Source organism: Phalaenopsis equestris, unplaced genomic scaffold, assembly GCF_001263595.1.
Source record: "Phalaenopsis equestris unplaced genomic scaffold, ASM126359v1 Scaffold000002, whole genome shotgun sequence".
NCBI lineage: Eukaryota > Viridiplantae > Streptophyta > Magnoliopsida > Asparagales > Orchidaceae > Phalaenopsis > Phalaenopsis equestris.
The window spans coordinates 40,438,900-40,457,962 of record NW_018164444.1 but is presented as its reverse complement, the minus strand read 5'-3'; the positions used below and the strand labels follow the sequence as shown (position 1 = coordinate 40,457,962).

Here is a 19,063-nt window from a genome sequence, read left to right as displayed (position 1 = left end):
AAAAACTATGAATACAAGCTAAACAATACAATACACACACACAAACAGATATATATGTATGTCACATTAAGATAATCTTGCAGCATAATAATAACAGAACCTGGAAAAGGAAAAAAAAAACAATACTACTATCTTCATAAGAATTTACCATATTTCACCGGTTAATGTGAACCCCCTATACTGCTATGTTCTTTGAAATTAATTGTTACGTAGAGTTGTGAAGAAAGAAGGCTTAGAAAATTTAAAAAAAAAATCCAAACAAAAATACAATATTAATGTCTACACGACCTGTTTTAAAAAACAATGTTAGCACCCTACCCAAAGGCTGTTTCCCTTAAAAGAGAATCTGATGCTCAAGTTAGCCACCATGCTATGAAAACCGAACTAGATTACAATGAATTAGTGCTCGTTAGGAAAAACCTACTTTTTTACATAAAGTGTCAATTAAAAAACAAATAAAATGAACCAGTAAAAAAATAACAAAGAGATTAAATATCACATAAAGACATTAAGATTTGCATATAATGGCCAAAGAGAGAAAAGAAACCAATCCAACACCTAGAAGCCACCACATAATTGTGCAGTTAAAAAGGCACTATTCCCCAAAACCAAATACAGCCAATATCACCACTAAACGAAGCCTTAAGAAATAGAAAAAAATACAAGAATTACATGAAGAGATGATAAAAGCAAAGATCTTATTTATACCAAAAGATCTCTACCTGGATGCATTATCCAACATGACATCACGCAAGTTTTATACTTCTCGAATACAACATTGCACTAGTTTCACACTATTTTTATATTTATCGACAAAAATTGATTACCCTCAAACACGCTGCTACACTTCTTTTCTTTCTATTTATAACATTTTAAGGAGGTGAAAATTTTAATCTAATTATGGTTCAATCTTGATTTGAAGCTACTCTATAGTAACTGTAGAAAACTAATTTGGGAGAGGAATAATTCTCTACTTTATTATTCACATGTAGGGTACATATAAATAGGGAAAACAATCCATCCTAATTTACAAAACTCACCAAATATATCTAACCTAAATTAGGAAAGAAAATAATTCCGGAACACAAAATAGAATAAAATAAAATAGGAAATAAATAAAGTAATCAAGGGTTTGCAAAATTATCCTAATCAAATCCTCCAATGTCTTCTCAGATTTTCACACTCCCCCTCAAGCTAGGTCGTATATGTTGTAGAAACCAAGCTTGGCATTGAACTTTGAGAAAGTGCTTAAAGGAAGAGCTTTGGTGAAGACATCAACTTGTTGGTGTATCTAGATGTAGCATGGCTGTGTAATTCCCCCATTAACTTTTTTAGAGTTGAAGTGTAAGTCAACTTCAATATGTTTGGTCTTGTCATGATGCACGAAATTCTTGGTAATATTGATAGTTGTCTGACTATCACAAAATATTTGTATAAGCCTATTGGGGTAACAATCCAATTCCCTTAATAATTTCTGAATCCAGATTCCTTCACAGATTCCCAAGACAAGTGCCCCAAACTCTGATTTGGCACCGTTGCCTTGCTTCTTACTTCTCCATGTCACCATAATAACCTGTGGTGGATCTTCTTTCAGTGGATTCCCCAATGATTCTGTACACAATCTTTAAGTGCTCTTCATTTAGTTTATTCATGTGTTGGCTCACAATACTGACAGAGTATGTAATAATTAATCTTTTATGTGACCAGAAGATGAATTTTTCTATCAATATTTGATATCTTTCCTTTTTCACCGAGACATTTTTTTCTCTCTTTTTGACTTCTAGTTGAGATTCCTTCGAGTATTCAGCAAGCCTACAACTAATCATCCCTATCTCCTAGCAGATCGAGGATGTATTCTATTTATGATATAATGATGTCTTTCTTGGACCTTATTAGCTCTATACCTAGAGAATATCTCATGATTCCTAGATTTTTAATTTCAAATTCAATGGCAATCACTTCCTTGATCTGAGAAACTCTTTTTCATCATCACCACTGAGAATTATATCTGTATATAAGATTAGTACAACAATCTTACCTCTCTGAGCGTCTTTCACAAACAAAGTACAATAAATTTGACTTTAAAAATGTCCATTAGATCTCATAGTTTTAGCCAACTTCAAATCATGCCCTTGGTGATTGTTTAAGCTAGTATAGAAACTTCCCGAGCTTGCATATTAGGTATTTGTTGGAATCATTCACAAGTCCTGGTGTATCTCCATATACATTTCAGCTTCCATATCCTTATTCAAGAAGGTATTTTTTATATCAAGTTGATACAATCACCATTTCTTGTTAGGTATTTACTGAAAGGAGAACTCTCATAATTTAAGTTTAGCAACTGGTGCGAAGGTCTCCTGATAGTCGATTCCATAGGCTTGAGTAAAACATTTTGCAACAAGTCCAACTTTGAACCTCTCAATACTTCCATCATATTTGTATTTGATGTTGAACATCCACATTCACCAAAGCGGCTTCTTATCCTAAGGGAGTTTAGTAAGAATTCATGTATCATTATGTTTAAGTGTTTGAATCTCCTCTTAAACTGTTCTCCTTCATCAAATTTTTCAAAAGCTTCTTGAATAGATTTAGGAATCTGCGTATTATCAAGATTAGAAATAAATATTTTGTAGGATGAGGATACTTTCTCATAAGCTAAATACTCTTGAATTGGATATCTAATGTAGCTTTCTCGTCACCATCATCAAAAGACAAGAGATAACTCATGAGTAATTGACTCCTCCTTACCTGAAATTTTAGGTGAATGCAGACTCTGATTTTGGTTTAAGTGAATATAAGTGCAAAGTTGTCTTCCACCAACTCAAGATTTTTCTTCCTCTTTGTGTACACACAAAGTTATTTGTTTTGGACTTCAAGTTGGGTTGGTTGGGCATCCTTGATTAGGATATAAGGGTTAAGAGTAGGTAGTGAGGCTGTGTAAGTAACATCAAGTGCATCTCAAAATTAATATTCATTTGCACTCTGCCCCTGAACATCAGATTTACGGCAGTATGATTGATTTTCAAAAAATGTGACATTCATAGAGTTGTAGTTTTTTCTTACAACAAAAGAGTAGTACTTATATTTTTTTTTGTTGTTGGCATACCTAAGAAAAAAACATTTTATGGATTTAGGATCAAATTTTGTATGAGTTTGTGAATGAACATGAAAAAATGATATGCACCTAAAGATTTTAAGTGGGATAATATAAAAGAAATCTCTGATGTAAGAATAGATAACCATCAAAACATGAAAATGTTTTGAAGTAAAGTACAGTTGGGCATTCGAGTGATAAGATATGTTGCAATAAGAATTGATTCCCCCCAAAAATATTTAAAAACTTAATAGGACAACATAATTGAGCTGGATAACACAAGGAGATGTCTATGTTTCTTCTCAGCTATCCTATTTTGTTGTGAGATATCAATACATAAACTCAAGTGAATGATTTCATTTTTTGAAAATAAGAGCCAAGAATAAAGTTGAAATATTTCTTTGAATTATCAATTTTGAGGATCTAAATTTTACAATAGAAATTAGTTTGACTCAAGTCATGGAATATTTGGGTTCTTTCAGATTTTTCCTTCATTATGAATACCTAAGTGGTTCTAATGTAATCATCAACAAAAGAGACAAATCATATGGCCCCACTTAGGATTTCCCCTTTGAAGGTCCCCAAATATCCATGTAGATAATAACAAAATGGTGTGAGGGTTTGCATTAGGTCAAAGAATAACTATTTCAAGTGTGTTCAGCAAATTAATAAATCTCATATTGATAAAAACTATATTTTTTATTGATAAATAAATGATGATACAACTTAGCGATATAACTGAAATTAGAATGACCCAAATTATAATGCAATAACAAGACTTGATTTCTACAAACATAGGCCAATAGAAAAGGGAGGAATTAGTTGTGTTTAGAGAGAGACATTCCTCGAGCAAATATAAGCTTGATGCATTCCAACACAACCAATCACCCTGATTACACCCTAAAATTCACAAGAGTTTGAAAAGAATTTAGTTACACATTTCACATCATGAGTAAGTTTACTGATTGAAATCAAATTACAACCCAACTATAGAACATATAAAACAGAAGAAAGGTTAATATCCTGAGAGCTCCACATCCCATTTCCTAGCAATTTTTTAGTGTGATTCATCTGCAAGTCTTACTAATCTAGATGTAGAATTCTCTTGATGGTTGACTAGAACATTGATGTCTCCGGTCATTTGACCAAAGGCTCATGAATCTATGCTCCAAGTTTTAAATCTTTCATTACTACCAAGATGGGAAAAAGGATATATTACTTTGGAGTCTCACGAGATTGGCATGCTGCTCTAAGTTACCTCTAAAAAGTTTTTTCAATACTCTAAGCTGCTCCTTAGTAAATGGTTCGACCAATCCTTCAAATGTGGTATATCATTAGACTTTTTCTCCTAATCTTTCCTTCCATGTCTAGGTTTCCAGTTTGTAGGCTTTCCATGAAATTTTCAATATTTATTCTTGATATGCCCAATCTTCTTGCAATAGTCATATGTGGCATGATTCCTCTTATGCTTTGAGTTATGGGAGAAATTATGAGTAAATAGGTTTGAGTTTTCAGTACTTGGTGAAACCCATTTCCAGTCAGCATAAGCTTCTTTATGCTCTCTTCTCTCCTGACTTTAGCAAAGGCTTCACACGTAGTTGGAAGGGACTTTATTCCCATGATCCTCCCCCTCACCTCATCCAATTCCTAAGTTAGTCCTACTAGGACTTTAATGGTTCTATTCCTCTCAATAATGGATTTAAACATCATAGCATCATGTGAACGTTTCCATACATGTCACGAATATATCAAATTGTAAACAATACTTTGTCAAGGTGTTGAAGTATGTGGTGACAATTAGCTCTTCTTGATGAAAGTCACGAAACCTAGTGAAATTTGTCTCTTACAGCCTTCCAAATTTCTTTAGCAGTTTTGAAGAGTAGAAAATTTTCTACCACTTTAGTGGTCATTGAGTCGACTAGTCACGATATAACCATATGATCTAAATTTTTCATGTGCAATAGTTGAGGTCAGTGATCTCAGAAACTGTCTTCTCCTGCAAGATATTCACCTTTCCCTTTACCACAAATGCATAGATTGAGACCATTGAACATAGTGATGAACAATGAGTTTATGATTTGTGATACAATTAGAAAGTTCAAAAGTCATCTGAACAAAATCTTTGACCTCTAAAATAGATTTTACCTTAGGAGTAGATATTAAATTCTTCATCCCATACTTGATCATCAACTAAGTGTGTTTAGGGCTACTCCCAGTTGACTACAGCAGTGATAGTTGAAGTCGCTTCAATTTTTGCAGGTAGATGGAAGGTTGATGTAAGAAAGGAAGAACAAAAACAACAGGTGTTTAGGTTGTTGTTGCAAGACAGGTTGTTGTTTCTGATGTTGCTCCTGCTGCTGCATGTTGTTGTTGCTCTAATTGTTGTTGCTTGCTGCTGCTGAAGGAAGATTTAGGTAGAGGAGGAGGGGGCTGCAGCAAGGAATTTTTAGGCTGCAAGAAGAATTCCGGAGGAGGGTTTGCAACAAAGATGTTTCAGGTTGTAGGGACAATTCCGGAGGGGCCTGCTACGGGAGAATTTCTATTAAACAGGAGCGGAGAAAGGAAGTTCCAGCTGATTGCAGGAAGGAGACTGAACCAGTAGAAAGAGGTCCGGCTAGCGAAGTTGACTGCCGAAAAGAGATCTAGTTGGAAGGAGATCCAACTGGGAAAGGAGATTTGGCTGGTAGTAAGGAAGTCCGGCTAGCAGGAAGGAGGGGGAGGTCCAGCTAGCACATTTACGGTTCTGGCTGGCAGAAAGGAGAGGTCCGGCTCTAGGAAAGGACGTTTGAGAGGAAGATATTCAGTGGCTAAGATTTGATCTAAGGCTCTGATACCATGTACAAAACTGATTTGGGAGAGGAACAAATCTTTATTTTATTATTCACATGTACGGTGCATATATATAAGAAAAATAATACATCCAAATTTACAAACTTACCAAATATATCTAAATAAATTAAGGAAATAATGCTAAAAAATAGAGTAATATAGAATATTAATGGAATAAACTAATCAAGAGATTTCCTAAGTTTTCTCAATCAAATTCTCCATGATATTCTCATATTTCCCATAAGGTTTTCTCATATTTCTACAAATTTAGCAACAAATTTTTAAATAAATTCTTATCCTTACGCTAAAAGTAAATATATGAGTTGAGTTCCTAATATATCACTTGCAACCATTATGCCTTGAAGCTTTTAAATTGATGGGTGTCCAATCGATAGTTTATTGGGCTCAACTGAGGCTGCCAATGCACAATCCTCCTAAAAAGGGGTATCATAGCCCGTGTTTCTAGCTTATTTCTACTATGATTGTGCAAACTTCAATAGGGAGTGACTTGCAAGCACGACCCACATACTCGAGTGAGCTCCTGGTCGATACTTGACATTATAGAAATTATTTCCTTTGATGAAGTGGGGGATGACGGTTCCTTTGATGAAGTGGGGGATGATGGCAAATATTGTAAAATTGATTTTTATTCAAACAAAATAAAAAAAGAACTTGCTAGTAATGTTTCAAGTGAATCAATGTTTCATCAATCCCACCTCAATAAATAAATAGGAACAGGAGTTGGAACAAGCATGAAAGAGGTGACAGACAAAAAACAAGATTGAGGGAGTGGGAGTCAAGGATAGAGAGCAAGGGTAGCAAAGAGAGGGGGGGGGTGGTTTGGGGCGAGACAAGTGCAAGGCATAAGAGCGAGTAAGTGAGCGATCATGAGCGGAATTTAACATCATTAAGTAGAAGAGAGTACAAGCAAGTAGACAATATTGACAAAATAGAATGTGTTTTTCATAATGCAAAATATATTTATACAATAATGATGTGAGTACAACAAAGAAAATCATCACGAATTCCAAGAGAAAAGGGAAAAATAAAATAGCATAGAAAAAGTAACAAAAGACCAATGATAGCATCCTATGCTTCATAAAAATCATAAAATTATTCATTTGAGTTGTCTAACTAGAGCCTAATGAATCTCGGATTTTTTGCCTCTTCTAATATAAAAAATATGAAATCTCTCATCCACCAAAGAATTGATACTCTAATGCTCCAATTTAAATCATATAGTTTTTGAGATATATCCTCACAATTCTATTCACAAATAGGATGAAGGCATTGTGTGCTAAGAAGTTGAGGAATGTTTTAGCGATAGTATCAATAGATATGAGTGATCAACACAAAGAGGCTAGTAAGGACAAGAAAATCAACAACCATCACCATAAGAGAGTTTAAATTTGGATGTAAACTTTGAGAATAGACCTACACTAATGAAGAAGGATCTTCCCTTAAATCCCCATAAATTTCTTAAGAGGTTCAATATGAGCTTTTCGTGGAAGATTATGTGCTTGAAACCTAGAATTCCTCAACTAGGAACAAGTTTTGAAACAGTTTGAGAATTTATACTCAAAAATATGACAAGAGAAACAATATAATAGGATATTTTTGAGTTTAACCTTCCCCCGATACCCAGATGATAAGAACCCAATCCACGCCTCTTTATTAAAATGAAAATTTAGCATCCAGTTCAACGAAAACTTTAGCCACAAAATACAAAGACAAATGGGTTGTTGCAACACCCACATATAAAAATTCTAAAAAATAAAAGCCAATGAGAATAAGATATACTAGCTGAAGTAATGAAAATAAGAACTTAAAAAATAAAATCCAAACATGTTGATAATGGGTTCCACAGAGTAATCAAAATAGGAGAATCATTGTTGCAAGAACATCGGGAAGCCTAATATAATATTAGTGTCATGAGAAGATTTTGATTTAATTTGCCCAAAGGAATGTAATACAATGATATGTTGAGTAGATGAGTTGAAAAATTAACCATCATATGAAAATCAAACATTAATTTTAATTTGATAGCTATCACCACATTAGGATAACCCCAAAAAAAATTTAACAATAATTGAGAGTGTGAGCAGCCTAGCGAGCATAGATTTTTTTTCATTTGTGAAGAGAATAGCATGCTTACCTTGATAAGATGAAGCTAGTTTTTGTTGGAGTTTTGCTAAACCTTAGTTAAAAAAAAAAGTAGACAACAGTTGGATGAAAACTAAAAGTCAACAAACAATCAAATCATTAATTACATTAGCAAATAGGTGCAAAGTTGTGTAGTAGGTAAGGGCTTCATTGGGATGTCAACAAAAACCCTAGGAGAAATTAGTGCGAGAGGAGGGATCAGATAAAAAGCTAGTGTATAATGAGAAAATAAAGAAATTGAGATGAAAAAAGATCTGCCATTTGAGACCAAATGAAAAAAAACAAGTACAACAAATGCAAGAGAATGGCAGTAATCCATAACTGGCGATGAAACTAAAGATGATGGCAAAATGAGTGCCAACCTAATTTTTGGAGGGATTGAAAGAGAAAGACGCCGATGCCATGAGTCGATAAAATTAAAGAGAAAACACCACTAGCTGCCCGATACCAATGTGTCGTTCAAGAAAAGGATATTTGAGCTCTAACCTACAATGATAGAGAATCGTGGGAAATCTCAAGCATGCACAAAATGAAGAGTTGGATAAGCGCTAGATGAAAACCTAAATTGTTGATGGAGTTTTTATGCCAAATAACGGAACTACATGCGCAAGTAGCATCATGTCAAGGGAAGGGAACATAAACACACATAGATGTGTATATTCTAAGGGCAGCATAAAGTAATGTAAAGCACATATGCTAGGGTATGCTCACATAAAAAATTAAGCCAAAGGTGTATGTTGTGCAAAGTCAACTACTAAGATTACTTTTGTTTCTTGATGGAATTTACCTTAAATTTTAATTATTTTCTTGATTATAAATTTTTTCAAAGTCTTACACAAAAAAGAGCTATTAAAAATATTTTGGCTCAGTTTGATGCAAATGAAAATAAAATAAGATGGGAAAAAAGTGGTATTATGACCTGCAAGAAGAAAAACTGTAAGAAATATATTTAGATTATGTTATGTGCTAAAATTTTTGGAGTTTATTTTATTTTATTTTATTTTAGGAGTTTTAAGATTAGAAGGAAGGAAAGAAAATGAACTAGTATACATGATTTTCATATTATTGTATACAATAGGACATATAGGTAATGAACTACGGAGTGGATTGAGAATAAGTAAAAATTAAAGTTTAAGAATTAATTGCCTAAGAGTTTGCTATAAGTTGACGGTATAATTATATTTATATTGTATATCAATAAAGTTTATTTTTTAAAATTTAATACATTGATTACTATGCCCTTTTTTTTTGCATTTGATAATGTAATTAATACAAGATCATTATTAGAAATTGTCTAAAAGTAATTTCCCCTTATTCCATGTACATATTCTACCTCATGCAATACAATAAGAAAATTTACTATTATAAATAAATAAATGATGTAAAAAATGCAAAGAATATGACATATAGGAATGACTACATATGTATGTCGAAACGTAGAGCTTAGGGACTATTTTGACATAAGAAACTCATGCATAATTTTTTTAGTCAATCCATAAATTTCAAAAGGATGTTGTCTCAACTTTTAGCAACTATTTTGGCCATTTCACAAAATGTATTTCAGTTCCAAAGGTTCAACCATAAATTTAAAATAATTATCTTCTGATGCCCTCATCTAAATGGAATTTTATTTCCAAAATAGTATATGCACATTTATCAGACTTCATTTTTATAGACTCCATGTCAACCCTTGCAATGAATCACAAACAAAACAGAATAATATATTTTATAAGCCATATAATAGCCTTTAATGTAGACTTGATGCCATAAGTTAAATCTAGCATATTCATGATGTAAAATTAATTCAAAAAAGCATAAATAATCTGATTATAAATCATAGAAAAAATTAGTATTTCTGACATACTTGAATAACCAATTTTACAAGATAAGAAATTAATAATTCTTGAAGTGACGCACGTCAGAATTTGCTCTCCGGACAATACCTGGACCTTGCTGGGAAAAAAAAAGGTGGTTGATAAATGCGTCCATTATGCCGAGGAGGTGAATCTTTATTTTCTTGGGCTGAGTCAAAATTTAAGCTTTCTTGCACGGCCCTTGCAAGTTGTTCATCTTCCTCCACATCAGGTTCATTTTCTAAAGAAAATAACATGTGATCAACCAACAGAAAGCATTAGAAAATGGTCGAGAAAAAAAGTTTGAAAGAAAATTCAGTGATTAAAAAGAGCAAGAAGAAAGTGAAATTGTTTTGAGGAAAAAACCATTAAGTTGAATAAGAAAACAGATTCAAAGGAGGTCTATTCGTTGTAAATTTGCATGTGTTGAGTATTAATTATTCTTGTAACAATGGCAAAAGTGGCCAAATTACTAATATTGAGAGCATTAAAATTTTCAAAAATTGTTAATCTAGGAAAAAGAAAACTAGCACCTACCATGTACATATGATATGAAACAACAAAATAAATTGAGATAAAAACACAATGATTTATGTCATTCGATTAAAAATATCCACATCAAGAGACGACATAGCATATATAATTCTATTATCAAATAAATGAAGTGCATCAAGTAGTAAATTTATCAAATTTTCTTCTTTAAAAATTAAACAAAAGACAGAAGAACGCTCCAAAATCTTAGAGCAGTTTTTCTCAAAAAGAGCCAAAAAGAGAGATGAATTCCTCAGACCAAATCTCCAAGAACACAAAAAAAAGATCTTCCTCAAAAACACTCCTTACAATATCCTCCTTTCCATTTTTAGTCTTGCCCTGTGAGAAGGAGAGAAAACAAAAGGCATAGAAAACTCCTTCACCTACTGTTCGCATTAAGTCTTATTGTGCGTGCTGCCAAGGAGCCACCCAATTTAGCATATTTAGGGAAGAAAATATCAAGGCTTTTGGAGATTTACATAACTGAGTTTCATAATTGATATAAATACCCAAAAATTCCTATCATAACCTTTATATCATAAGAAAACAAGGGATAATTAAGGGTATGTTTTGGGCAATTGCAGCAGTTTGAAGAAGCATTGAGGGTATGTTTTGGACAACCGCTGTTGTTTGAAGAAGTTGTAGAAAAAAGCTGCTATGAGAAAGCTAATGTTGGTGAAGTAGTATGTCTCTTTGGATAGTTCAGTTGTACGACGGTTGTTTCTGAAGTAAAAAATGTAATATACATGTGGTAGTTGTAACTTTACTGTTCCATAATTAAATCAAACAAAACAATAAAAATGAATACCATAAATTCTCATAAAATAAGAAGTCTAATATTACATAAAAAGTTATACATCACTTAGCATCAATTAACACAAAAATTAAAATTATAATAACAACAAGTGATGTTACCATAATGTTGCCTTTAATGTCCAAACGATCAAATCTATTGGAAAACTTTCTTTCCAAAGATACTCTCCTAATATGGTCGTTATCTGAAGTGGACTCCTCGAAGTCGTCAACCCATCTAAAAATGTTTCAATTATCAATTGATCTATTTTTGAGGCACCTCTAAAAACTGCTCTCATAGCAAGCTTCTTGTTGTGATGTAAATCACAGCATTGCAAAGCACAATTACAATACACAACTCATGTTGATGAACACGTATTTTTTTAGAAGTCCTTAAACTCGTATTTTTTTAGAAAAATTAAAAGGAAAAAATGAGGGCTAGGAGTCGAGAGCTAAAAAATCTACCAAACTCACGTTGATGAACACTTTACAGAGATTGCTGAAATAATTATAAACATGGCTAACATCCCAAAAAAATATTGGGTTATGTGTATGTAAATGTCCCCTTAGTATTTTTCTTTCCCAAGTTCCAGACCAGCATTAATGTTAGCAAGATAAAGGCAAGCTCAAGCTATCAAATTATATTAATTTACATGAAACCAAGTAGGCACCAAAATTCCATTTCCATCTACTATGCATGCGAAGCTACGTACTTCCATTTTATGTCTCAAAATCTACATGATAAGCCAATGAAGATAGGGTCATTGGAGAACACTATAAATACTTCAATGATAGCTTGCCTGTGTTTTGCAAGTCACTTTTTGAGAGTAATACAAAAAACTTCTAGACACTCAACTCCAATGATGGAATGCTTATAACCCTAAAAAGAAAGTGTGAATCATGTTGATCAACCAATCCATTCGTGACATCCATCAATGCACAACAAGTGTAGACAAATAGAAATGAGATGTCCTAAATTCTTAAGTAATATTCAAATACAGCAAACTCAAGTTGCAGATCAGCTAAAATTCACTCTCCAAATAACTTGCCAGCATTATAAGATGCCTACCAACAGCATATTAAGAACCTTTAGAGCATAAAGAAATAATAAACAATGACTCATTTACTCCTATAAACTACAGATTAAGACAAATAGAAAGAACAAAGCGGTGATTTACTCCCATAAAGAAAAATCGAGCAATAGGCTCCAATCTTCTTTACTAAAGAAACAAAATTCAAATTAAAAACTATGGTCAAGATTTTCTGAAGCATCAGCACATTTCTTTATCATGTTGCTCGAACCAATCACCTTGATTATATGTATATTCATATCTAGAAAAAACAACAATCGACAGAAAAAGAAGCACCGGAAAAAACCTCACATCCCTTGCAAAAATAGCAACCAACGTAGAAAGAAGATAGAACGTAACAAAATAACACCCACATCCCTAGAAAACACAATAACAACCGATCAATTCATTGATCTTCAAAGACATGTGAAGACCACAATGAACATGAGCAGATAATAACACAACCATAGAATAATAGAAGTATCCAAAATACTTTACAAAAACCATAGAAAAACCCAAAAGTTTTACAAAAACCATAGAAGCACCCGAAAAAATAAAAATACCATAAAAAAAACTCACAACATAAGATGATAGTTAAGGGAGAAAACCTTGAAACCAAGAGGATCGAATACCTTCAGATGATAAAACATGAAAATGAGAAGGCAAATCGAAACCAAGGGGATCGAAGAGAGATCAGAGGTAGTGTTAAGAGAGTAGAAGGGAGAAGATCTCAAAACAGCGGACCGTAAAGAGAGAAAAGAGTTCGCAAAATGCCCAAATTTGAGATCACGGTTTCCGAAATGACGTCTTGAACAGTACCGCAACCAGTGTTAAAACGTGAAGGGATGTGTACTACAGCACCAACGTTGTGCCAAATAGACCCTGAATCCGCTAAAAGCACCAAAACTTTTTCCTTGCCTTGAGGGACACAGTAGCTATGCACACGAATCAAGTTCAGTCAATAACTAAACTTGAGAATAAAGATTACCTTATCAAGCATGTCAACAAGATTACGCCTTATGCAAATCTTCCAAACCAATAGAATGCCATCTTTAACCTTCTTGATAATGTAATGGTCTTGGACATCAATATGTTTATTCACTATAAAACATCTTGTCTCTAGCCAAGTGAAGAAGACTATGACTCACAAATATTATATAAATTATATAATTTGTCACGATGCAAACACGGGTATTCTACCAGGCCACATGACCAAATAGCTACATTGACAACTTCAAACAGAAGTGTATTGTGCCACCATAGCAAACAAAGCAATCAAAAGCTAAAGACATACTTTTCAATTGATACCACACCCACAAAAACAAAGCAATCGTAAACCAAAGACAAGCCTTTCAAGGTGCTTGCAAATTTTATTGTCAATATCATGCAAAGCTTTATTTGGATTGACATCATCTATAGATACGAACTTATAAAGATAATCATTATTAATAATATTCTACAATTCTCTGACAAAAAGATAAAGGGGTTATGTCAAAGTCAATGAATTCAATAGTCAAGTAAAAATGAACAAGCTCATTTTCAACTTGTTACGTAAGAAAAAAGAAACAAAAAGTAAATGGGCAAAACTACTAAAATCATTTCTTTGGGAGTTCTAAACTACTCCTTCCACTTCTACCAAACATATGGCATTCAACTTATCTCATGAAGATAAAGCAAAATATTCGGTAGTGTTCAATCTGCACAATCAAATGATGGCCGCTGCCTCCAATTTTGAAGAGGGAAAACTGAACTAGTGGTGAATTGCTAATGATAAAAGGAATATAAACAGTAGTAGATTTGTTGGAGAAGTTGTGCATTCAATCACTAATGAAGTGGGAGAAGGCCAAGATGCAAGTATCCAAATATTATAACTCATAGATCAAAAAGATGACTTCTAAGCTTGGCAACTTAGTTTTAAAGAAAGCAGATGCCACAACTCGAACTCATCACTCAACAAATTGGAGTCCACATGGAAGGGCCATCACAACATAAAGAACAAGTTTGTCCTAAAACATACTGACTACAAATTTAGACTTGAAAAGAAATTTTAAGGACGTAGAGTGATGACAACATTAAGTTTTTTTATCCTTAAAAAATCTTTACTATCATCTTTTATCTTTAAAATATTGAATCCAAAATTCGTTAAACAGACGAATACTCAGGAAACAAGTATAGAAAGAAAATGTGTTTTAAGTTTTTTATTTAAGCAATAAAACTTAAAATTGACCAACTTTAAGTTAGACTCAACCAATATTAGAAAACTTCATTCCCTAAAAAAAATGTTAAGTGAAAATAGAAAAAGGTGTGCTTACTTGTGCTCAAGATTTGAGTGATCCTAGCATAAAGTTGAGCTTACTATTAAGACTACTAGATCAGCAAAAATTCTCAAGAAAAAAATCCTATTGGTGTAGCTACAAAGCCACCAATAATATTTTAAGAAGAGTTGCGAGCCCACAAAAAGACGAGTGACAGAGGTTAGATAATAGTACCCATCTTATTTTACATGAAAGTTTTTTAAGGAAGAAAGAAACATCTAATGACCGAACAATGCATAAAAGAGAGAATTATTGTCAATGCAAACTTTGAATTTAAATAAAATCCATATACTTTATTTCGTCACTTTAGGAACTGAATAAGGACTCGACACAAGAATCCAACAAATGAATTCGACAACAATTTTTGCTTCCTAATTATCCCTAAAATCGCAAGTTAAGCCATAAAACTTGACTCCCCTTTTAACGGCAAAGTTCGCATTGAGTAGAGTGAGAGTATGTTCTACTTAGCAAGTCTAAATACCTTCACGAAGGTATAAATTCACTTAAGGTGACGACTTAGTTCAAGGAAGATTGTAATAGAACAATTACTTGGACAAATCTTGATGTGTTATATTTGTCTATTCATCAAAAAGATATTCACAGCCATTCACTTATTCAAGTAATCAGCTACTTGATTACTCAAACAATACGGCTATTCAACCACTAGCTTATCCAGCTATTCAACTATTCGGTACCAATAAAATTACTACAACATTTATCAAGTTGGGAGTTCATAGCATATCCGATAATCTATTCAATTACATTTATATATTTGACATTCACAAATAGAATTTGCCATGAGTGCAAAAAGGTGAAAACACTAAAATTTTTATCTCATTCAAAAGTTTCTCAATTTCAAATTGTGTAAGAAAATAAAAAAATGAAAAATATAATTATCCATTAGTGGCATTCTCTTCATTACCATCATTGTCCTTGTCCTCAATTGGGCTCAAACTTGCAACAATATCTAAGTATTTTTTCATCTCCTTCAATTCACATCTCCTTGAATCATCATGGAGTAACAATTATTACACCATATCCAGATAGAATTGAGTACTTCCATGAACTTAGATCTCAAAATTTCTCTATATTCTTCTATCTAAGTTAATGCGATGAAGAACTAATTGGCAGATTTTAATTTTTTGTTCACTTGAATCTGCATAACTTTTCCTTCAAGCTCGGCAATTCTTTTGTGAGCAATCTCCAATCCCCTCTTCCACGTTTCAACCATATTGCAGGGCATAAACAAGCTTGAGTTTTTCTTATCAAATTTCTGTTGAAGCTTGCACATAGAATAATCCAACGCATTGTATTTCAACTAGTCATCAATTTTAGATTTATTTAACTCAAAATTCTTAGCATCAAGTGTATTGACCATCGAGTTCAACTAGAGCACCTCCCTTGACAATTTCCATAAGCAATTGACATACCATGATTATATTGTCAGCCGTAACATTCGTCCCAATTATTTCAAAGCAAAAGAACTGGACAAGGCATTTCTTTATTTTTATTTTTTTTTATAATGAATGCTAACGTAATAACTGAAATGAGTTTGAACGATGAAGACGATGACATTTAAGAATATACTCTCAAATCTAGTATTAGATCCATCGTAGCCTAACTAAAATCTCTATTAAATTGGAAAATTCTCCAAGTCAACTTGGGAGATCAAGCAACTTTAGAAGACTGTTTGCTTGCTACTCTCAAGCTTTTCCAAAGAGATTCTTTTGCTACCTCTGATACCTCCTTTCCTTTGTCTTGAACTGGCCAAGAAGGCCTCTGAATATTCATCTCTTCACTCCACTTTCTCATTGCCTCTTTGTCAATTCGAGGTGCTCCTCGGGTAGTGCAAAGTCAAAGCCGGCCAGAAAAAAGAGGAATTATTTCTACTTCCTCCTTGACTATTTGTTCGTCGCTTACCTGCTTGTCAATTCCTTTCTCAGCAGCCTGCTTGCCAGTTACTTGCTCGTCATATCTCTCTAGACAACTCTTACATCTATTGCATGAGCAGTGGTTGCAGCCATTCTTCCTTCGTTGTTGTTGTTGTTGCTGCTACCTATTATTCTTCTTCTCCTCCTTCCTGATATTCTTGTAAGGCAACTACTCACGCGTTGACTCTTCTTTTATCAGGGAAGTGAATAGAGAAAATCGGAATTACCAAAGAATTTTCCTCTTCAAATCCCTTTTCTCCTACACTCTTCTTCTTCTTTATAGTCATCACCTCCATCAAATCACTCAACAATCTCTCTCATTAATGAAGGACCTTCTCCAAAATTCCATATTTATATTTTAAGGATTTTCAATCATGATGGCTTATCAAAAATCAAATTTGGTCACTCCAAACTGCAAAGGTATTGTATATAGAACGACAAATAGTTGCATTGATGGCTGAACTCAAAACACAAGGCAAATTATAATGTTCAACTTAGCCATACAATTCAATCTTAAATGAGGCAACCTGAACTTGAACCCCTCAAAAAAAGAAAAGTGGAAAGAAAATTTGAAAGCAAGGATCTGAAGCAACCTTGCCAGGTATCTTCTCATCGTCCATGAAGCCCTTTAATTTGATTACTTTAGCACGGCAAGGAATTGGTTTGACCAATTAGACTCTAATACTTATGAATGGCAATTGCTTCAGCACTAAGTAGAGCAACTTCTCATTGAAGCGCTATCATTGTCTAATCAAAAGAGTATTTCAACTTCTAGATGTTTGTGAAGTTCGCCATTGTCTGCTTTCACAATCAACTTCAAATAGCCAACCTAAGAGAATAATAAGGTGCAGTGCCGACAATCACTTTGGGAGTATTTATAGTGGCAGTATTAGCATCTTAGATGCACTCCCTCAAAGTGAAAGTCGACCAATAGGCAGGGTACAAAGAGGAGTCCTTATTCTTACATCATCTATGACCTGACCTTGAGGTGTCCTATCATCATCAAAATTTGGCATATCTACATCTATGAGTTCAGCAAGAGGTTGAGCAACTTTATCAACTCTCTCAATAGCAATAACAAATTCAAATTCAGGGAGAGCAAGAGCTCCAGGAGCTTCAATTCTCTCATTCCACGGCAATATCTGAAAAAATAGTTTAATCAACAAATTATTAGCCACCAAAAAGTTCACTCATCATAAACAAAACTGTGAAAATATCTTCTCTCATTTTTTCTTCATTATATATTATTCAAGTTAGAGGCAAAAATAAAAAATAAACCTTTGTTTCAAAATAGAATTCCCCAAAAAGGGAAAGGTAGCTCATTCCTTTGAACTAGTTAGAGACAGGCTTACGTGGATAAGGAGGCCGAACTATTGGTGCAGTCAATGAAGACCCTCGATTTTGAGCCTTTGTTTTTGTTGTGAGATATGTACTTTCTGGCATAGAAATTAGACACAAAGAACACAAGCAAGCACAGATCGTTTACGTGGTTCGATCCAACTAGATCTACGTCCACGGAAGAGAATCGATCAAATAGTTCACTAAGGCAAAAGAAATTGAAAATACATAGCTTATACAAAGAGATGAGCCCTCATCTTCCTTCTATGGCCTCCCTCTCAAGCGACACCTTGATACAAGGCCTTAAGATGCTCTCATCCTCTCTAGCTCCCTAGCTATTCTCTCCTCCTTTGTGGTAGCTTAAGATCTCTTTCCTTTTCTCTCCTAAGTCTCACACCCTTAAGATCTCTTCCCTTTCTCTCCTAAGCCTCACACCCTTAAGATCTTTTCCCTTGCTCTCCTAGACCTCACACCCTCTCTATTTATAGAAGCAAGAGAGTGGTTGGTGGGAGGTAGGTGAGCAGTAGGTGAACGGTAGGTGAACGGTGGGTGAGATGTGGTAGGTGAGCAGTACCACATTACAAAAGTGCCCTTTTACCTTAGTTCATTAATTGGGGGTCAAAATAACAATTCTCCACCTTGACCCTCAATTGAGAAGCTTCGAAGTAAAGATTCCCTCCACCTGGCCCCTGAGGGGCCCTCAGCCCTTGCTTGAGTCTGCTAAGTCCAAACAATACATGGACTTAGCAATAACGGTTCTTCTGATAAGTGAGTACAACCCCTTTTTCCTGACTCCTTGTATGACGACATGAGGGTCTTTAGTTACTCTGATGCAGTTATTCTCTGCCTTGAACGAGCATCCGCTTGACTCCAACGTACCTAAAAAAATTAGATTTTTTTTGAGCTCTGGTACGTACCTGACATTTTTCAGTACTCGTTCAACTCCATCAAACATCCTTATCCTGATTGATCCACTTCCAACAATACTATGAGTTTTATTGTCTCCCAGTAGAACAGACTCATCATTTTCCTGTTGCAGTGTCTCAAACCAGTCTTTGTGAGGACACATGTGGAAAGAACACCCTGAGTCGAGGATCCACTCCTTACTGGATTCAGATTCTGTGATCACCAGGGCCTCAGCAGAATC

The 19,063-nt window shown here is 34.1% G+C and overlaps 1 protein-coding gene across 2 annotated transcripts in view; it reads right to left on the bottom strand.

Annotated features, from left to right (window-relative positions):
* The window catches only part of LOC110024224 (protein DA1-related 1-like), a 40,834-nt gene that overhangs the window by 13,846 nt on the left and 7,925 nt on the right, over positions 1-19,063 (bottom strand). For both annotated transcript variants that reach the window (XM_020724065.1, XM_020724074.1), the window contains exon 5: positions 10,030-10,180. In XM_020724065.1, coding sequence (XP_020579724.1) covers positions 10,030-10,180 — 151 coding nt within the window. The remainder of the gene's footprint in view (positions 1-10,029; positions 10,181-19,063) is intronic.